Source organism: Pseudorca crassidens, chromosome 14 (assembly GCF_039906515.1).
Source record: "Pseudorca crassidens isolate mPseCra1 chromosome 14, mPseCra1.hap1, whole genome shotgun sequence".
Taxonomy (NCBI): Eukaryota; Metazoa; Chordata; class Mammalia; order Artiodactyla; family Delphinidae; genus Pseudorca; species Pseudorca crassidens.
The window spans coordinates 83,708,514-83,728,694 of NC_090309.1; the positions used below are offsets into that span (position 1 = coordinate 83,708,514).

The 20,181-nt window shown below is 52.3% G+C and overlaps 1 protein-coding gene and 1 long non-coding RNA gene across 6 annotated transcripts in view; one reads left to right on the plus strand and one right to left on the minus strand.

Annotated features, from left to right (window-relative positions):
• LPIN1 (lipin 1) overlaps nucleotides 1-12,571 on the minus strand; it is a 123,213-nt gene extending 110,642 nt beyond the window's left edge. For all 5 annotated transcript variants that reach the window (XM_067703676.1, XM_067703675.1, XM_067703674.1 and 2 more), the window contains exon 1: nucleotides 12,450-12,571. In XM_067703676.1, the coding sequence (XP_067559777.1) occupies nucleotides 12,450-12,530 (81 nt within the window). In that variant the 5' untranslated portion in view covers nucleotides 12,531-12,571. The remainder of the gene's footprint in view (nucleotides 1-12,449) is intronic.
• On the plus strand, nucleotides 10,190-15,254 carry LOC137205455 (uncharacterized). Its single transcript, XR_010934150.1, has 3 exons — nucleotides 10,190-11,369; nucleotides 11,593-13,291; nucleotides 14,873-15,254. It is a non-coding gene; the product is annotated as an uncharacterized lncRNA (long non-coding RNA).
• The last annotated feature ends 4,927 nt before the right edge of the window (nucleotides 15,255-20,181 follow it).

A 20,181-nucleotide genomic window follows, 5' to 3' on the forward strand; every position in this document is an offset into this window, starting at 1 on the left:
ATTTATCATAAAATTATATTTATTAATATATTATTATATATAAATAATATATATTTATATATAATACAAATAATATATAAAAATATTATACATCATATATTTATATTTTATATATATATCATATATTTACTATACTTAAACCTATATATTTAATGCACAAATACATCTTAAATATATTTATAATTAAATAAATATAGATATATTTAATATTTTGTTAAATATATTTTTATTTATCTTTGCTAACTATATTGATTTTATCAATACAGCTGGCCCTTGAAGAATGCAGGGCTTAGGGGCACTGACCCCCGTGCTGCCGAAAACTCGCATAGAACTTTGCAGCTGGCCTTTTGCATCTGCGGTTCTGCGTCTGCGGTTCTGCATCTGCGGTTCTGCATGGGCAGATTCAGCCAACCAAGGATCACATCGTAGTATGTATTTATTGAAAAAACCCTCACATAAGTGGACCCGCAGAGTTCAAACCTGTCTTGTTCAAGGGTTAACTATATATGTTTTAATAATAAGATTCAATTTATTAAATATACATACAAGACTGATTCTGGGTAGCACAGGAGGTCCAGCTGGAGGCAAGGGTTAACCTTACAAAAAGGTGAATGTTGGGCTTCCCTGGTGGCACAGTGGTTGAGAGTCCGCCTGCCGATGCAGGGGACACGGGTTCGTGCCCCGGTCCGGGAGGATCCCACATGCCGCGGAGGGGCTGGTCCCGTGAGTCATTGCTGCTGAGCCTGCTCGTCCGGAGCCTGTGCTCCGCAACGGGACAGGCCACAACAGTGAGAGGCCCGTGTACCACAAAAAAAAAAAAAAAAAAAAAGGTGAATGTTGTTTCCTAAATGCTGGCCTGCAGTTAAGCTGCCCCACCTCCCACTTCCATTCTCGGAATTGCTTCTCTCCCCCAGATCCTGTCAGGTGCTGGGAAACCAGAGAAACACAGCAGAGTTTCTGTCCTCAAGAAGCTCACCATCCGGTAGGGAAACAAGGCTGCAGAACTAACTGATACAATGAAGTCAGCTCTAGACTGATGGATACGAAGTACAACCAGCACCAGAGGAAGGTGGAATTCATTTGCTCTCCAAGAGTAGACAAGAAGATTCACTAAGAAAGTGACCCAGGAATTGGGTTTTGAAGGGCAAGTAAGAGCTCGCTGAACAAAGAGGGAGGGAGGGAACTTCGTGAACAGGGGGCAGAAGCGTGGAGGGGGTGGATTTGGGGAAAACTTGAGAGCTCAGCGTGACCACAATTGTGTTTCTATGCCTGGATCACCGGGGAACTTCTAAGAAAACAGAGACACGGGGAGCTAAACCCCACAGATTCTGATTCTGTATTATTTGGAAACCCCGTGAGTCTGATGTCCAGGACTGGTAGTGACCACAGGAGTCCCATGAGGTCAGCTGTGAGTGTAAGACTAGATTAGGTGGCAGCCAGCAAGGCCCCTCCCTTCCCATCTAACATTCGAGAAGCCCATATACCAAGAAGTGTTCTCTCTCAACCAAAAAAATCTCCCGGGGGGGGAGCCACGGAGGACAGTGTCTCTCCTGCTAACCCCACCTCCACTGCTCCGCCGCCAGGTCACCCCAGGAAGAGGCAAGGAGCAACGGGGCCAGTTGAAAAATGACCGTCATTCAAGTGAGACGGTCCCTGCTGGAGAGTCAAATCTCTAACCCTGAGCAACAGGGCTGAGCAGAGACGTGAAGCTGGGAGACTGGCTCCCGTGAAAGAGCTCACTCCTGCGAAAGCTTCCAGAGAAAAACAGCAAGGCAGCATTTCCGGTGGAGAGGGCAGGTCTTTAGAAGCAGGAATAATGGTTTCACCGCTAGTTGTGAGACCTCAGGCCACTTACGTAATCTCTCTAAGCGCCTCTGTGTGTAAAGGAGGCTAAAATCCACTCACATGGTACTTATGAAGACTGATAAGACAAAAAGAAAAATGCTTCATCGGGTGCCTAGCATACAGAAAGCACTCAGTAAACAGCAACAACAATAATAAACCTGGACATGTATCAATCTGAAAGCACTTTAAATTATCCATAAATTGCGAATAACTCATATGTTTGCAAAAACACTACTCTACCAGGTGGCCGCTCAGTGTTCAGCCTGTAAGACTTACTGTTCTTTCTCTTTCCATCTGGTGACCTCTTACCTGTTTGGCATTTCTAATTGGACAACACCTAGAAACTTGAGCCCATCTTGCTTCACCTTTAAACGTGAAGTGTCCGCCAAATGTCTATTAATAAACTAAGTTTCTGCCTGGGTCAAATCAGGGGAAGTCACTAGCTAGCCCAAGTCCCCATTTCCTTTATCTTGAACTCCTTTGAAGTTCACATCACCTTAGATAAAAATAATTCACTCAAGAATTTCAACACAACTCTCTAATTGTTGGCCAAAATGTTTTGTATATTGATTCAGTTTTCATTTGTCCCGCACTTGCATGGAGCAGAGGGGACATGGTCCCTCCCCAGGTATGCCCTGTCCTGGGTCCCAGTGTCACAGCGCCCTCTAGAGGGCATTTCTGGGCCAGGACACCGAAGGACAGCAGTTAGATGCTCCCTACGAAGGGCTGCACGTTTACGGAGTAAAGGAGGAACGTGCAGGGCCCGCTGGATGTAACAGGACATGGAAACAGGGTCCCCCAGCTATGGCTCCACAGAAGGGCTCAGCGCACCCATCTGAAGTCCAGAGACTGTCACTCCATTTTGCTCCCTGAAGAATTCTAGGCTGTGATTCCAAGATGGTCCACTTGGACGGACCACAGGAGGTTACCTCCCTCTCCAGGGGCTTCAGAGTATGCTGCATGGAGCCCTGGGTGACGGTGAAGAGAGCGAGGGTGGGGACAAGGTGGTGGCTGATGTGGGCGCTTGAGAAGGGAGGGCACCAAACTTGCCATCTTGGCATTTCACAAGTTGCCCCGTTTTTACTTCATTTACAGGGAGGGATCTGCAGATATTTTCATTGATAGCAAGGGTTTCGTATCGGGGAATGCAAGTGCTGAAAAGCGTGGTCAGGCCCAACTCCCCGGGCCACAGCTGGCACACAGGGCCCCTCTGGAGCGCAGAGTGCAGAAAGAGCACCCCTTTGTTTGAACAGATTACAAAAAGGTGCCCCTTCCTCCCGACTGTCACAGCCACCCTCAGTCCCAGAGTCCAGCAGGCTTGGTGAGCGGAGTGCAGGTTGGCTTTTCACCCCCAGTTGCCCTTGAGCCAGCACTCTGTGCGGACCGCAACTGCAGGACCCTACATGGCAGCCCTGCCGCACCCTCATTCTACAAGGCAGCTGATAAGGCTTGAGGAATAGTGAGCTTAGCTCTGCAGAGTGGGCACTCCTGTGCCTGTAGCTACACAGACAGGGTCTCCTGTGGTCTGCAGACGGCTCTATGGGGGCGGAGGCAAGGCTCCAAAGTGACAGCAGGCCTGCTCAAAGCCACACTGTGGCTTAGAACCTAGACCTCCAGACATTCAAACTCTTTGTGTTCCCCTCCTACTGAGAGAGACTCTCATTCTCTTCATCCTGGTGACAATAAACTCTTCAAAAGTTCAGAGGCGCCCCTCTTGCCCCCCCCCGCCCCCGTGCTGTCCCCGCTGAAGGAGATGTCACATTCTTCAGCCCCTCCCCCCAGACTACAGACCAACCAACTAGGAGTGTCACATTCCCAGAACGTCCTGCCTTCCTGTCAATCCTGATAAATTAAGAAGACATTAGGTATTTTTATTCCAAACTTTTGCTTATTGTTTGCTTATATCCTTTAACAAATCCAAAAAGGATCTAAGCGGCTTGGGAAAAAAACTCAAGTAATCAAACTGTTGAAAACTACCGTCAAAAGCCACGCAATAGAGCAGGATTTAGAATTAGGGGAGGAAGTGGAGAGATTATTCCTGGAATCTAGTCTCAGAGCAATCCCGCAACTGGGCACTTAGAAAGGCTCAGCCCCCAGGGCATCCAGGGCGGAGGGGGAAGATGAGAAACAGGGCTCTTGTCTGACAGAAGGACTCATGTCGATTCATCACCGTTAGACTGCAACCCAACCATACACCCTGCAAGGAATGGATTTATGGCATCTCACACAGGACAGATAACAACAGAAGCTAGCGTCCGACCACCAGAGCCTCAAGAGCAGGCATCTTCTAGATCACTCGCGTGGGATGGGTATGATCTTTCTGGTGAGCATACGCTCTGCTCACGGCACCCAGCTGGTGGCCATCCACCCCAGTCCTGTGCCTTTAAACCAGGCCAGCTCACCCCCCAAAACACACCACACAGCCTCTGTCCAGCAGCCAATATCCACTAACTTCAGACATTCCAGAATACCTCACCTGGGCGAGACCCTCGGGTACCACCCTTTCCTATGAGCCGTCTCCTTTCCCAGAGTCTTTCCTTCCTGACATTCTGGTCTTTGCCCCCATTTCACCCTTGGGCCTAACTACAGAGCAACCTCGGAGATTCCTTGTTTTTTCTTTTTTTGGGGGGCTGTGTCGCGTGGCTCGCAGGGATCGTTGTTCCCTGACCAGGGATCGAACCCGCGCCCCCTGCAGTGGAAGCACAGAGTCTGAACCGCTGGACCACCAGGGAAGTCCCTACAGAGCCATCTCTCAATTGCTTCTAGGGCCCACCTACTCCCTGGTTCCTTCCTCTCCAAGTGCATCCCATCCACCCAGGGCAGGGCTGTGGGTGATCACACAGTAAGTGCTAGCAGTGCATAAATGAAGACCAGACCAGGCAAAAGCTCGCCATCAAGTGATAAAGACCTGGGGGTTCTCACTTTGTCATTTCATTCATTCACCTGTTCCTTCAACAAATGCCAAGCACTTGCTGTGTGCCAGGGACCAGTCTTGGAACAACTACAATGAAAGACCGTGTGTGCCAAGTTCCAAAAAGAGGATGGGGCTTGAGGATGGAGACATCACTTGCAGCTGGGGTTTCCAGGCAAAGGCTGCACTTGGACAAGGCCTTGAAGGATCAGTGGACGACTGACGGGGGCAACCCCTCCCCCAGGTTCTCTACTAGGGGAGTGCTCAACTCTCACCTTCTCAGGGAGATCTGCCCTGACCTCTCCATCTGAGAGCTCGTCATCCTCCCATCTTATGCTCCCTACTTTACTTTATACCCCCGCTCTCCATCTGGCATATAGTTTCCTTTTTATTTGCTCATTCTTTTCTCCTCCACCTAGAATGTAAGCTCTAGCGGGGCAGGGATATTCGGCCCTTTTATCTGCTGCTTCATCTCCAGTGCCTAGAAAGATGTCTGCCACATAATAGAAACTTAATGAGTATTTATTACTAGAATGAATAAATGAATAAAGAGACAGTAATCTTTTATTACTTTTGTTTGGAGGAGCACGGGTGATTAGTGACATAGAACTGTCAACTCTTTATCTTAAGAAGGAAGGAAGGAAGGAAGGAAGGAAGGAAGGAAGGAAGGAATCTACTATAATAATCATTTCATAAAGGAAAGATACTTTAACCTCCCCAAAGTGGGAAGTGCATTCTCTCAGGATAAACAGTAGTCTTTCCCAAGAAAAGGTCACGTCAACGCATACGTCACACAACATTGCCCTAGTCTGTATTTCCACTGTGAATCACTGAAGCCTTTGGCACCATCAGCCGTTCATCTCCAACACCTCCCAACCCTCCAGCTCTGGGTCACAGTGCTTCTTCCTTGAAAAAAAGACAAGAGGTTCACATGCCCCTGGCTGGCCCATGCTCCCCAGACGTGCCTGCTCACGTGGGGATCATTCCTGACACTGAAAAAGGGTGGGTTTCCAGCTCCAGAAGCCAGCCCAGATCCAGGGCCACCCCCTGGATCAGAGAGAACCAGCATGACACCAGCCTGTGGTTCACGAACTTTACAGTTCACGTTGAATTTTCAGTGAAGTTATACTTTTCCCACAGCTCCTTCTACTGCATTTTTCATGCAGCTGCTAAGAGAAAAATAAAATAAGGCTCTACAAACCTCACCCCATTTACCTTCACAGTAAGCTAGCCAAGGCGGTGTATTAGCCCCGTTGTAAAGATGAAGAGCCGGAGCATCAGAGAGGCTAAGAGCAAGTTGGCGGAGGCGGGAAAAGGGGAGGCACTGCAGGTGCAGGGGCGGCCCTGCCTCCGCCTTCTCTCCTCTGCGGAGTCCGGGGGCGGGGTGGGGGGGGGTGGGGGGGGGTGGGGGGGTGAGGGTCAGGGGCCAGGAAGTGCGCACCTGCAGCTCTCCAAATCAAAAGCTGCCCCAGGCCTCTTTTCTCTCTTTCTCCCTTCTCAGCCCCGCTTCCCAGCCCTCAGGTTCAGCTCCAGGTCCACCTGCCACAAAAAGCCGACTTCCCGAGTGGCCTCACTCCAAGGGTTTCCATCTCTGAACCTGAGCGTCCTCAGGCTCCAGACCTCACGGTTCAAAGCATAACTCGCCAGCTTTCTGCCACATAATCTGGCTGGCTATCGTTTCAGTTCGAGAGCACGTGCCCTTCTTCTGCAGCCCCGCAGGGTCTAGGGCAGGCAGAGCGGATACCCACGAGTTCAACTGCATCTCTAGGGAGCCCTACTACAGTTTGCGAAGTGCTTCAACTCACATAACTCATCTGAGCCTCCCAGCACCAGGCAGAGAAACTGAGCCTCTCAGAGACATGACCTTGTCCAAGGTCAGATAACTAGTCATTTGGAAAGCTGGGTCCACAGCTCTAGGGCACCTCGGCATTTTGCTTCTCAATAGCACGTATACATGTACAACAAAACTTAGTGTTGGCAAAGAGAGGAGCCCTCATCATGTTCATACTTTTAATGTAAATGCATTCAATTAATTATACTTTGGCAAAATAGAGAGGGGGAGAACAAAAAATAATATGTTCAACCGTGCATGACCATTTCTCTTGCTGTTTTCCAGAGAGGAATGGGATAGAAGATGCAGATCTGCTCTTTCCTCACTGTCTCACTTCCCAGGAGGATCTTAGGGGGCGAACATCGCACATCACGTGAGTATAGCGTTCCAGGAGAGAGGTCACCTGGTGACAAAAAGGCCAATCATGCAAGGCTTAAGAGAGGGAATGGAAATCTGCTTTAAGGCTGCGGGAAACAGGGCCTGTGCTGGATTTAATAAGAACCAGCACTCGTTACGTGCATACTAAGTGCTTTATGGCTTTTAACTCATTGAGTTCTCACAAAATCCTTTTTGCACACAAGGAAAGGCGTCTACGAAAGGTCAGTCACCAGCTAGCAAGGCGGAGAGCTGGGCGTTGAGCCCCAGCAGAGAAGCTATTTAATCTATTCCCTTACTTTTTCTGCTAACATGGCAAGGCATGGTGTCTGCAGGGGTCAGCATCGGCAGGGAACTGGACCCCACACAATATCTGTCCCTTGCACTAACGCTACATCCTAATCTTTGCATGAAACACAGCGCTACCGCACAAAGCCCTCCACCCGCTCTAGCCCTGACCGGAGGGGTGGGGGAGATGACTAGGACCCCTAAGTGGCAGTGAGAAAAGACCTTTGGGAACAAGCTGCGGGTGAGCGGATGGCCCCAAAGCCAGGCACAGGTGTGGACTGACAGGTGTGGGCCAGGTAGAGAGATGAGCCCATTCCAGAGCCAAAGGCTACAAGTAATTACATCAGGACAATAGGTGTAAATTCGACTGACCCAGGCAGAGGCAGCCGTGTTAGGAGGGGTGGCGATGCCAAGATGGAGACACCCTCACTTCGCTTGGAGCTCACCGCTCAACGGGAGAGAAGAGGCTGTAAATACTATGAGAACAGAACAGGCGGTGGGGGAGGGGTGCCAGCTGGAGTCCGAGTTTAAAGGCAGGGTCCCCTGCGCTCCAATTCCATAAAGGGAAACAAAATCTCTTTCCATCAGAAACATCCAGAACATGAAGCCGAGAAAATTGACGCGTTACTTGACACGAGGGAGGGGGCCCTCAACCTTAAACACTAACTGAAATGTTACAGAGATGGTGGCATGGGAGCCGGGCCTTAAAGGATGAGTAGCTCTGGGATCAGTTGAGAAGGAAGGAACCGCATCTCTCTCTGGGCAAGATGCAGAATGTATTCCAACAACAGTCTGCTGCTGGGAACTCCCTGGAGGTCCAGTGGTTAGGACTCCGCACTCTCACTGCCCCAGGGGCTGGGTTCAATCCTTGGCAGGGGAGCAAAACCCCGCAAACCCCACGGCACGGCCAAATAAATAAAGCAGTTTGACGCAAGGAGTTAAATCACAAACAAACGCAATGGCGAGGAATTCAAATTGGACCCAGTAATCACTGATTTTGCTGCATTGAGTTTCCATGTTCATCCTAAGTTTCTGACCCTACTTAAAGTTCCATCTGCCTCATGGTTGCGTTAGGAGGCCGTGGTGGTTCTCCTGTGTGTAGTGGCAGAGTACTGCCTCCAGGAGGCGCTCCAGTCCTCCCCTGTGACTTCACTTGAAGGGGGATCGGGTGGGCCCAGGACACCGAGAGAAGGAGCAAAGAAGCCAAAGCTCTACTTCCCGGAGAGCGAGGGCGCGTGGGGACGGCTTCCTAGTTTTTCTGTCTCCGCCTCCCCATGCACACACACCCAGGGGGCTGGCGGTTCCAGGCTGATCCCAGACAGTAGCCTCTTGGGAGCCTCCCTGGACCAGGTGGGCAAACAGGTGTTTCAAGTCAGCTGCGGGTCTAGGGAGAGGTGGACCCTTTCCCTGAGTCTGTCTTTCCATGCCCTCACCACAGTCAGGGGTGCAGGCCCCCGAGGTCCCTGAAGAAAGGAGTCCAGGAGGGTATCATCTGGCTTCTGTCTAGGCTTCCGCTCAGCTTTCCCAAAGGAATTTAGGTAGCAAACATTTGCTCTGAGCAGTTGAGGCCCAAATTCCAGCCCCTGCCCAAGTCTCAGGGGCTGGAGGTGGCAGAATGGGTCTGGGGTCCTGACGGCCACCTCCCTGGAGACCCAGCTAACACGACTGGCTCAGCGCCTCTGACGAAAGGCACTCGCTGTGCAGCACAAGGTCACGGTAGGAGAAACAGAGCCAAGAGCAGGAAGGTGAGGCCAGCTTTTGAGAGGCCTTGAATGCTGAGCCAAAATGTCTGGACAAAGACTCCCTCAGAATTCTCTGCATCAGTGGACACGGGGGTCTGGATTTGTGCATTTCCTCCTGACAGTGCTAAGACCCACGGGCCAAATGTGAAGGATGTGATTTCTCTTCACTGTGATATTCACAGTCCAACCTGTAACAAGCTATCGTTTTTTCGGGTTTAGGTGCTATTATGAATAATAGCTACCATTTACCCAATACCTGTGATTATTATATTATTAGGTATCGTAAGCCCCATTTTACAGATGAGAAGACTAAGGCTCCAGTTAATCAAAACTTGGAAGTGGCAAAACTAGCGCCCGAGCCCCATGGCTCCCGCCTCCCCCACCCCCGGATTCACGCTGGGTCCCGCATATTTGGCCCGTGACTGTGCGCTTTCTTTCACAGGCTGGGTGCCTGACCAAGACGAATGTCACCATGCACGCCCCAGCTAAGGAGAAATAAAATCCCAAATGGCCTGAGGAACAAAACCTTCAGACTTAGCTTTAGGGGAACGCCCTGTGCTCGCAAAGCCCAGCCTTCACTCAGGCTGAACCCTTGGCTCAGAAGACTCCACCCACCGCGTGCTCTGTTTATTGAAATCCTACTCTTCGCCAAGGCCTGGTTCCAATGTCAGCTTCTCAGAGACGCCTTCTCCAGCCCTGCCAGTAGGAATTCCTCCTGATCTGTGTCCCCATGAACTTGGCAGCTGGCTCGGTGCAGACCCACCCACTCAAATTCCGCCCGGACCTCTTGCGGGTAGAGACTAGGTCTCACCCATCTCTGTGCCCCCTGGGGCTCTGCACACGCTCAGGGCCTGGAGATCACGCCCACAGTGTCTGGGAAGGGTCGTGGCCAATGTTCAGGTAGCTGGTGCCAACTTCACAGGTGCCTCCGAGGGCTCAGCTGCCAGCTGCCCTTTCCCAGCCCCAGGAATGAAGGTGCCCCAGGGTGGCCGAGCCACTTTTCCCCTTCCCGCAAGCAGCCAGCCCAGCCCGGGCTCCTGGCCACAGCAGCTGTGGCTCCCGCCTCTCCCACCCTGCTTGGCCAGCTCTCTTGCAGCCTCCTCCTAAGCGTTCCTGCATGGCAGTCTGTCCATCTGGGCATCTGCCTTCATTTCTTCCTTTGTGTTCCAGTTCTGCTTTGCTGAAGCCCGACTCTGGACCTGGCCCTCCTTTGTCCTCCCAGGGCTGGACCCAGCCCCCAGCAGTGGAAGGAGGCCAGCTTTCTCACTGGAGCCCAGTTAGGCTCCCAGGATCCCCACCCTGCAGACACCCTTCAGCACAGCAGGTCAGAACCTCCCAGACGTGGGCATCGGCCCGAGCCAAGCCCAAGTTCCCGGGCACATTGAGACCCCGCGCCCAGGGGTGGACACCCCGCAGGAGCCAGCGGGGTCCAGCAACCCACCCGCCCTTCCCCCGCTCCTGCCACGGATGCCTGCCTCTCCCAGGGAGGACAGTCACAGGCGCCACGCAGCGGGGGTCCAGGCCACAGTGCGACAGCCAAGGGGCCTTTGAGGATTTTAGAATCAAGCACACAGGGCGGTGTAAAGGTTGAAATAAAAAGGGACCAGAGGCTTTGAAATCCTTTCTGCGACTCAACTATAATGAGCCTTCGGGGAAATGAAGCACGACCTCTGTTTACAAAGTTCCCAGACTACCTCCCGAGGGGTGAGATGACTGGAATTTTACTAGCTTATTTACACTTTGCTGTAGATTCTAAATCTTCTGTAATAAACATACTTTTATAACCGGGAAAAATAACTGATAATCCAAAGACACAAGCAGAAAGCAGATATCGTCTGAGCTTCCTCGGATCACAGCGGCCTTGGGTACCAGGGATGACAGACAGGCGGGGCTGCTGTCCTGTCTCCGGCCTCCGCTGGCCCCCAAGCTGCGGCGGGCAAGTCCCAACTTCAAAGCCTCAGTGTGCTCGGCTGTCAAATGGGAATGACAGTGTCGGCCTGGGCTGCACAAGAGAGATACCCACGATAATAAAACTTGCATCCCAGGGCCGGGGAGACTCGGTCCCAGAGTGGGCCTGGGAGAGGTTTCTGAGAGCGCTCCCCACGCGGGAGAAGTAGGGGCGCTTCTCAGGCAGCACGGGGCTGCTCTGTCCAAGAGAGATATTCCAGGAATGGAAATGAGACACAGCCATCTTAATCCCCAGCTAACCACAAAACCGTCCCTTTAGCCCGAGCGTGGGCGCCACTGATCTGCACAGCGCTGCTGGGGGAGGCCCCATTCCTGTCCTCAGCCTGCAGAGGGAGGCTTGTTGACCAGTCTCCTCTGCAGGCATCTGTCCACCCAGGAAACACCGGCCCAAAGGGCCAAGCGGCAAATGGTGAGAGCAGAATCCAGACACTCTTTCTCTCTCGGGCCCCCGCCCCCGGCCCCCGGCATTTTGACCCGAGCACCAACAGCAAGGCCCCTCGCCCCCGCAGGGAAAGGAGCCGCGCTGCGGGGGGAACGTGCCTGAAGTGCAAGCGACAGGCGCTTTGGGGAACCGGCAGCCGGGAGGCTCTGTCGGCCCCGCGCACGCCACACCCTCACCCTCTTCTCCGTAGGGAGCAGAAGGCCCCAGGCTCTCTCTGCCTGCAGGACGTGTGGAACCCTCCAGTGCCGGCCCAGCCTCTGCAGCTGAGGAACATCACAGGTGTCCTAGATGCCGTTCGGGGTGGGAGATTAACACCCTGTCTTCACTGCAGCCAAACCTCCAGCCTTCAGAAGAAAGGACAAGGCCTGACTCTAGCCCAGGCTCTGTCCTCAGTCCCCACTTCCACTTGGGGTTATCTGAACACCCGGAAGAAAGGACAAGGCCTGACTCTAGCCCAGGCTCCGTCCTCGGTCCCCACTTCCACTTGGGGTTATCTGAGCACCCTCTGCTCTTGCTTTGGGGCTTTAAATGAAAATAACTACCTTTGAACAAAGCCTTGGCATCTAGGATGAGATCCAGAAAAGGCAGGACGGTGCAGCCACCAGCCTTGGAGTCCAGGGGCACTCACAGCACACACATCACACTCTCTGAGACAACTATGCTTAAATGACTGTGTCGGTCCAGTAACTTCAACACTCAGGGCCTCCCTCCTCTCCCGCATGCAGACACAGACGACAACAAGAGGTCCCAGCACTGTGCCTGGCGAGCGGGAGCCCTCAAATTACGCCCCATCTTGAGGCTCAAAGCAATCACTATTTCTCTCCATCCAAGGCAAAGAAAAAAGCCTTCACTTCTTGAATAAGTTCTAAACCCTCGTCTATAAATGCAGCCTCCATAGCAGGGGCCCGTGGGCAGCAGCTGGTCCTGTCACTCATTTGAAGAAGTAGGAATGCACAAATCCCCAGTGAGACCCGCAGGTCCCATCAGCGCTCCTCAGCTGGGGGAGGAGGGGGTGTGGTTTGCAAGTGGCCACGCCCTGGCCCTTACCCATGACCAAGGTGAGTCCGGGGGGCTCTTGCCCTGTGAGGGCTCCCAGGTGGAGCCGCAGGCGCGGTCCTGTTCCTCCATGGCCGGGCCCGAGGGATGCCAGCCGCCTCCTCACCCAGTGCCCGGAGAGCAGTGTCTGCAGCGGCTAATTTCAGGAGCTGGGAGGCTGGGCTGGCGACACTGAGCCCAGAGCAGGCGGCTTCTCTTTACACCCAGGAGCCTCGCCAAGTCACAAGGTTCAGGAAAAGAGCAGGGTGCTGAATTGCAAATCCTCTCCCACCTGGGACTGGCTAAGAAAACAACACCGGGACACCTCCCGCTCCCTGAAGGATGCAGACGTTTCCCACAGATGCCAGTTTCTCTAGACTTTTTGAGAAGGACACCCGGTGAGGGGGCGTGACCCCTGCTGGCCGGCGACTGGCCATTCTCTCCTCACCAGCTCTGAGGAATCAGGAGTGAGACTCAGAGATTGACTAACTTCCCCAAGGTCACAGCAACAGAGGACAGAACTGGGATTCAAACCCACGAGTGCTGCCTCCAGAGGGAATTTGAGGGGAGGAGGGGATTTAAGGGAGGGACCACCTCACATGCTGGGAACCTTGCAAAAAAAGCTGTGCAGATCATTTCTTCACTTTCTATTCACTTTCTTCCCTGTGCGTCCCACAAAAGCTACGGGGAATCCGTTCTCTCCGTGCCCGGGCACCCCTCGGGGAGTCAGGAAGGCTGGGGTCGGTGGCCTCCCTTCCCCAGTGGGCCCCAGTCACCTCCATCATGCTCAGCGGCAGCATCGCGACCATTCGCTGGATTTGAATGCCCTGCACACACCAGGAAGCTGCTTTCTGGTATGTATTTTGCATCTAAGGTTATGCAAGCAAAATAAGGAGCGTGAAGAGCTGGTCTTGTGTCACAAAGCGGGAAGTGACAAAGCAGGGTCAGCCTGATCCCACACGTGGTGCTTGAAATGTGGTTCTCATCCTGCCGGGAGTCATGGGTTTGTGCTGATGGGGCTGGGCTCAGAGGAGCGCAGGGCAGGAGGGAAGGTGTTTCTGGGTGGGGGGAGGGGAGGGGAGGGGAGGGAGAGAGGGGAGGGGAGGGGAGGGAGAGAGGGGAGGGGAGTGGGAGGGGAGGGGAGGGGAGTGGGAGGGGAGGGGAGGGGAGTGGGAGGGGAGGGGAGGGGAGGGGAGGGGAGGGGGAGGGGAGGGGGAGGGGAGGGGAGGGGAGGGGGAGGGGAGGGGAGGGGAGGGGGTCCAGGGCACGCTGCAAGCATGCATGCATGCAGAGGCTCCGATCCAGTTTGACAGGGACTGAGGGAGACAACTTCCCTGACTCTTAGCACAGAGGGTCCCCTCGCCCCGCGTGTCCCCCAGAGCTGCTGTCCCTACAGCCTGTGACACTAAGACCAACCACCTCCTGCAGTCTCCCAACTCTGCTCCGTGGGCCGAGAAGCACCTTTTCTGGTCCTTCCCCTCCACCCCAGCCAGGCCTTCTCCCATTCCACTCGCTTCACTCTTCTTCCTCCTTCCCTCCGGAGGGGATCCTGACAAGGAATCCATCCGGAGCTGTGCTGAGAGCGGCGTGGGCGAACGCATGAAAGGTGCCTGGCGTGTCCTATCTAACACGATGGGTATAATGACCTCCCTTTGTAGGCTGGGGCCGGTGGCTGCCCTGGCGCTGCACCTAGTAAGGAGCAGGGAGGTCCTCAGCCCCCGGCTTCCGCATTCCCAGGTCACCGCGGTCCCGGTCACACTGTTCTGCTGGCCTTCCTCCCACTGGGGAAGAGCAGAAAAAGTAGGGAGACCCCCACCAGCCCACCCCTGGAATGGCTCCCACATGTCCTCAGTGGAAGGGAGACGATAACACTTTAAGACATCTGTACTGAGCTGGGTCCCCACCCCTCTTACTAGTTTTAATTCATCCTGTCGGGATATTTTGAGAACCTCATGACCGATGAGGGATAAGACTGTAATTATACCTGGTCACGGTGACCATTTAGCCTAGATGCACAGAGCCACACAGGAGCAGTCACCCTGCACACAGCACACCGGTGTCCCTGCATCCATCCTGAGGCGCTATCACGTGGAGCCTCAGGAGGAACAAGCGGGGGAGGCGTGGTCCTCGGGGCTCTGGGCCCAGGCGGGTTTCTCAACCCGGCTGGCAGGGAGGTCAGGCTGATGCGTGTCCTGCTGCCTCGTCAGGCCGCTGACAGCCAGCACTGGCTTGACTGGCGTGCCTAGAGATGGGGACGTGAGTGTTGACTTGGCTCCCGGAAGCTCCATGTGATGACTGAGCCTCGTCACCTGAGTCACGCAGACCTGGGCCCTGGGGCTGACTCGGCCCCTGGAAGCTGTTCTGACTCAGGCCTTTAATAACCTTTGTTTCCTTATCTGGGAAACACAGGGATAAAAATAGTCTCTCCATCATAGGGCTGTTGTGGGGATACTGAGGCCAGGCTCGGAGAGCCCTTGACACAATGCCTGGAGTGCATCAAACCCTCAAAAAGATGTAACAACTGGGCTTCCCTGGTGGCGCAGTGGTTGGGAGTCCGCCTGCCAATGCAGGGGGCGCGGGTTCGAGCCCTGGTCCGGGAGAATCCCACATGCTGCGGAGCGGCTGGGCCCGTGAGCCACAACTACTGAGCCTGCGCGTCTGGAGCCTGTGCTCCGCAACAAGAGAGGCCACGACAGTGAGAGGCCTGCGCACCGCGATGAAGAGTGGCCCCCGCTTGCCACAACTAGAGAAAGCCCTCGCACAGAAACGAAGACCCAACACAGCCAAAAGTAAATAAATTAAAAAAAAAAAAAAAAAGACGTAACAACTCTTAATCCTCACGGTAACTTTGAGGTGGGTATTCACAGCTCCATTTTACAGGCAAAGCAGTGGAGGCTCTGTTTCATTTTGTACTTCTGTTGGCCACACCCTCCAACTTGTCCTCCACTGGAGCTTCTGAGGACCCCCTCGCTGCCCCAAGGGAGCACGGCCAGGACCATGCGGCATTTCCCCTGAAACACTGCCCCTGCATGCTCTTGGCTGCAAGAACGCACAGGGCACTCCTTTCTCCCAGACGGCCAGGCCCAGGGTCTGGGAGTCTCCTGCGAGGCCCCACAAGAGCACCTTGGATGTTCCCATTTCTGAACCTTAGCTCATGCTATGACCCCTTCCTGGAATGCCTTTCCAAAAGTGTCCACTTTCTAGGCCCAGGTCAAACTGAATTCTTCCTCCATGGAGCCTTCCCTGATCTCTCCACTCCATAAGGATGTTTCCGTGCTTTGACCTTCGAGGAAAAGGATGCGAGGTTGGGATTGACATTTCTGATCATCTTCCATGAGCCAAGTGCTTTTCTCACACATATCATCTCGAAGTCCCAAGGTTAGGTGTTGTCATTTCCCGGATGAAACAGACTCAGAGGGGCTCCCCTGGCCAGGAAGAGGTGGAGCTCAGAATCCTCACCATCCACTCCCCTTATCCAACACTTAGCGTGTGGTGGGGCAGGAGGGGCTCCCCTGGCCAGGAAGAGGTGGAGCTCAGAATCCTCACCATCCACTCCCCTTATCCAACACTTAGCGTGTGGTGGGGCAGGAGAGTTACCTGTGAGTTTATGTCTCATTATGTCAACCACTGTAGGCACAGGGTCCAGGCCTTACTCATCTTTAGCTCCAACAGTACCTCACACAGTAGAGGGTGACACAGCATGTGAAAAGGTCACATCCGCTTTTTTAAAATTAATAAACAATTTTTTAGAGCGGTTTAGGTTCACAGCAAAATTGAGCTGAAAATACAGTTTCCATAGAGTCCCTGTTCCCACACACGTACAACCTTCCCCACTATCAAAATCCCACACCAGGGGGGTATATTTTTTACAATCAGTGAACCTGTACTGACAGATCATTATCACTCAAAGTCCATAAGTTACATCAAGGTTCACTCCTGGTATTTCACATTCTATGCTTTTGACAAATGTCTAATGACATGTAACCACCACTGGAATCATACAGAGGAGTTTCACTGCCATGAATGTCCTCTGTCCTCAGCCTGTCACCTCTCCCTCCCTCCATGTCTTTTCATGACTTGAGAGCTCATTTTTTAGTGCTGAATAATATTCCAGTGTCTGGATGTACCATCGTTTATCCACTCACCTACTGAAGGTCATCTTGGTTGCTTCTAAGTTTTGCAACTATAAATAAAACTTCTACAAACCTCTCTGTGAGGGCTTTTGTGTGGACACAAATTTTCAGCTCCTTTGGATAAATGCCAGGGAGCACAGTTGCTGGCTTGTACGGTAGGAGTACGTTTAGTTTTGTAAGAAGCCACCAAACTGTCTTCCAAAGTGGCTGCACCATTGTGCATTTCCCACCAGCAACGAACGAGCGTTCCTGTTGCTCCACGTCCTCTCCAGCATTTGGTGCTGTCAGCGTCCCAGATTTTGGCCTTTCTAGTAGGTGTCTGATGGTGGTTCATGTTTGTTTTCACTTGCGTTTCCCTGATGACACATGATGTGGAGCAACTTCTTACGTTTATTTGCCGTCTGTATATCTTCTTTGGTGAGGTGTCTGTTGAGGTCTTTGGCGCATTTTTCATCTAACTGAACGTTAAGAATTCTGTGTATGTTTTGGATAACAGTCTTCTATCGTGCACATACACTAGATTGGTCAAGGTCGTAGCTGAGAACAGATGGGAGACTGGAGCTGGGTCACGGCCTGACAAGGGAGCTGTTTACAAGGATATGGGGAGGGGTGAAGAAGACTGGCAGGGGGTGGTGGCAGGACGTAGGCCAGCCAGGGGAGGGGCTGAGGCCAGGCCCCTCAGGAGGGGAATCAGTGACCTGAGGTGTATGAGGCAGGATATCGGCCTCCAAAGTGTCCAGGTCCGAATCTGCGGATATGTCACACTACACAGGATATGTTACATCTTCTGCCTCCCTCTCTCTGTCTCTCTGTATCTCTCTGTCTCTCTGTGTCGCTCTCTCTCATCACACACACAAACACACACACACAATGACTCTCTTGTTCTCATGAAAGTAAACTCTGTTCCTCTGAGTCAGAAAACCCCACCATAACTCACTCCTGGAGTGAGGGAAACAGGGAACTAACTGTCGTTTTTTCAAGGTTCAAGTAGCAAATAATCTCCCCGGGTCATTTGTCGGCATCAGGACCAAAAGCTGATTAGGGATCGGAAATTGTCTTAGTCTGCTCCAGCTACAGAACAGCATACCATAGGCTGGGTGGCTTAAACAGCAGAAATGTATTTTCTCACAGCACTGGAGGCTGCAAGTCCAAGACTCAGGTGCCAAACAGATTTGGCTCCTGGTGGGAGCTCTCTTCCTGGCTTGCAGAACATCTCCTCCTCACTGTGTCCTCATATGGCAGAAAGACAGAAAGAGACAGAGAGAGAGGGAGGGAGGCAGCTCTCTGATGTCTCCTCTTATACGGACACTAATCACCCTTATGACCTCGTTTAACCCTAATTACTTCCTCACTCCACATACAGTCACTAAGGTTTCAACAGTTGGGGAGCGGGGGACACAGTTCAATCCACAGCAGAAGCCGCCGGGATGGGATCCTACAAGCAACAGGCAAGAAAGGCAGGAACCTGAGCACACAAAGCAAGCAGGAAACCCCGACTCCTGGCCTCAGAGACCCCCTTGCCTGGCCAGGAAGCCTTGTCAATACTTGACACTACTGCCTGGACAGCCCAAAGCAGAGCAACACTCCACCTCTGGCATCCCTGGACTCAGAACTGCTGCCCTTCCATAACTGCCCACCCCTGGCAGCACCCTCCAGCACTGAGTGGTTCTGAATTATTTGCTGCACAATTAGAGAGGGAGGAGTTTAGCCTGGTCTGTGGCTAAACAGGAAAGCCAAGATTTTGATTCTTTTTTCTTTTTAAGTCAGCAGGCAGCTTTCTTTTATTTATTTTTATTTTTTATTTATTTATTTTTGGCTGCGTTGGGTCTTCATTGCTGCGCGCGGGCTTTCTCTAGTTGTGGCGAGCGGGGGCTGCTCTTTGTTGCGGTGCGCGGGCTTCTCATTGCAGTGGCTTCTCTTGTTGCAGAGCATGGGCTCTAGACGCATGGGCTTCAGTAGTTGTAGCTCACGGGCTCAGAAGTTGTGGCTCGTGGGCTCAGTAGTTGTGGCTCACAGACTCTAGAGCACAGGCTCAGTAGTTGTGGCACACGGGCTTAGTTGCTCCGCAGCATGTGGGATCTTCCCGGACCAGGGCTCGAACCTGTGTCACCCACCCTGGCAGGCAGATTCTTAACCACTGTGCCACCAGGGAAGCCCCAAGATTTTGATTCTAACATAGACAGTGGGGGATATCAAGGATCAGAGTCTTCCAATACAGGCTGAAACCAATCTTGACACAAGTGATGTTTGTATTCAGAGGCAAAAGTAAGTTCTCGTGGGTATTGAAGAAGCAAGCGCTAGTCTCCAAGCATCTATACACAGATACACTCTCTAGGAAGAGTTTCAGGTTAGCGGGACCATGCATGAGATCTACAACCAGAAGGCACATCAGTCATTCTCCTCTGTCCCCCTGGGTGAAGAGAGAAACTGCAATCCCTCTGCACACATCTGTAAGGGGAACCCACTGGGTGCGTCACTGGTGCTGAATCTTCCTACTCACTCGTTAACTGCACTTCACCGTCCTCCTCTGACCTGGCTGGAGAGGCCCAACCACAGAAGATACGAAGGAAATTCTCCTCTTTCTCCGTGACACAGGATGCTTGCCTAGAACTGTCCTTAAAAGGTAACAATACCTCTTCATGTCTTTGATGGGTGTGTCCTGGAAAACGGACTCACCCCCAATAGCACCACAAATGAAAAGCCAGAGACTGCCCCCTTTTTCCTGGAGCTTCTTTACCTCAAAAGAGTTAAGAATTTAACTCCTTGAAGTGACAGCCTGGGAACTCCAGCCCGGAAGATTCCTATCTGCTCTGTGCTCTAACCCAAAGAGGTAAGAAAAACAGATCATAGTATTTTTCATTCCTCCTTTTCAGAGAGTAAACTAGGCTAAGAGAGACAGGAGGCTTGTCCAAGACACACAACCAGTGAACAGCAGAGATGAGACGTGGACCCACCTCTTCCGACTCCACCCCGGGGGTCTTTCCACTCTTCCAGTCTAGACCTTGGGAGACTATAAGTCCTTGGAGAATTCGTCCAAAGGGAAGCAGGAACTTGCCCTTCTCCAGGTCCTACAGGCCTGATTGAGCTATGTGAAACCCATAAAAAGTTAAAAATTTATTAATATTGGTTATTTGCTTTAAAGAAAGTTTGTCTAAAACTCATATGTATGGAATCCTTGTGATGGACTGAACTGTGTCCACTCAAAACATATATGTTGGGACTGCCCTGGTGGCACAGTGGATAAGACTCATGCTCCCAATGCAGGGGGCCTGGGTTCGATCCCTCTTCAGGAAACTAGATCGCACATGCATGTCGCAACTAAGAGTTCTCATACCGCAACTAAGGAGCCGCATGCTGCAATTAAGGAGCTGGTGAGCTGCAACTAAGGAGCCCGCCTGCCACAACTAAGACCCCATGCAACCAAATAAATAAATATTAAAAAAATTCAAACTATCTATCTATCTATATATATATATTGAAGCCCTAGCCCCCACAGTGACTGTAAGGTTATATATCCAAATGGAAGAATTAAATGTCACTGGGCCATAACAACTTTGCTGAAGACAAAAAATCAGGAGACCTGGTTCTGGCCCTAAATGCCCGGGGAGCTA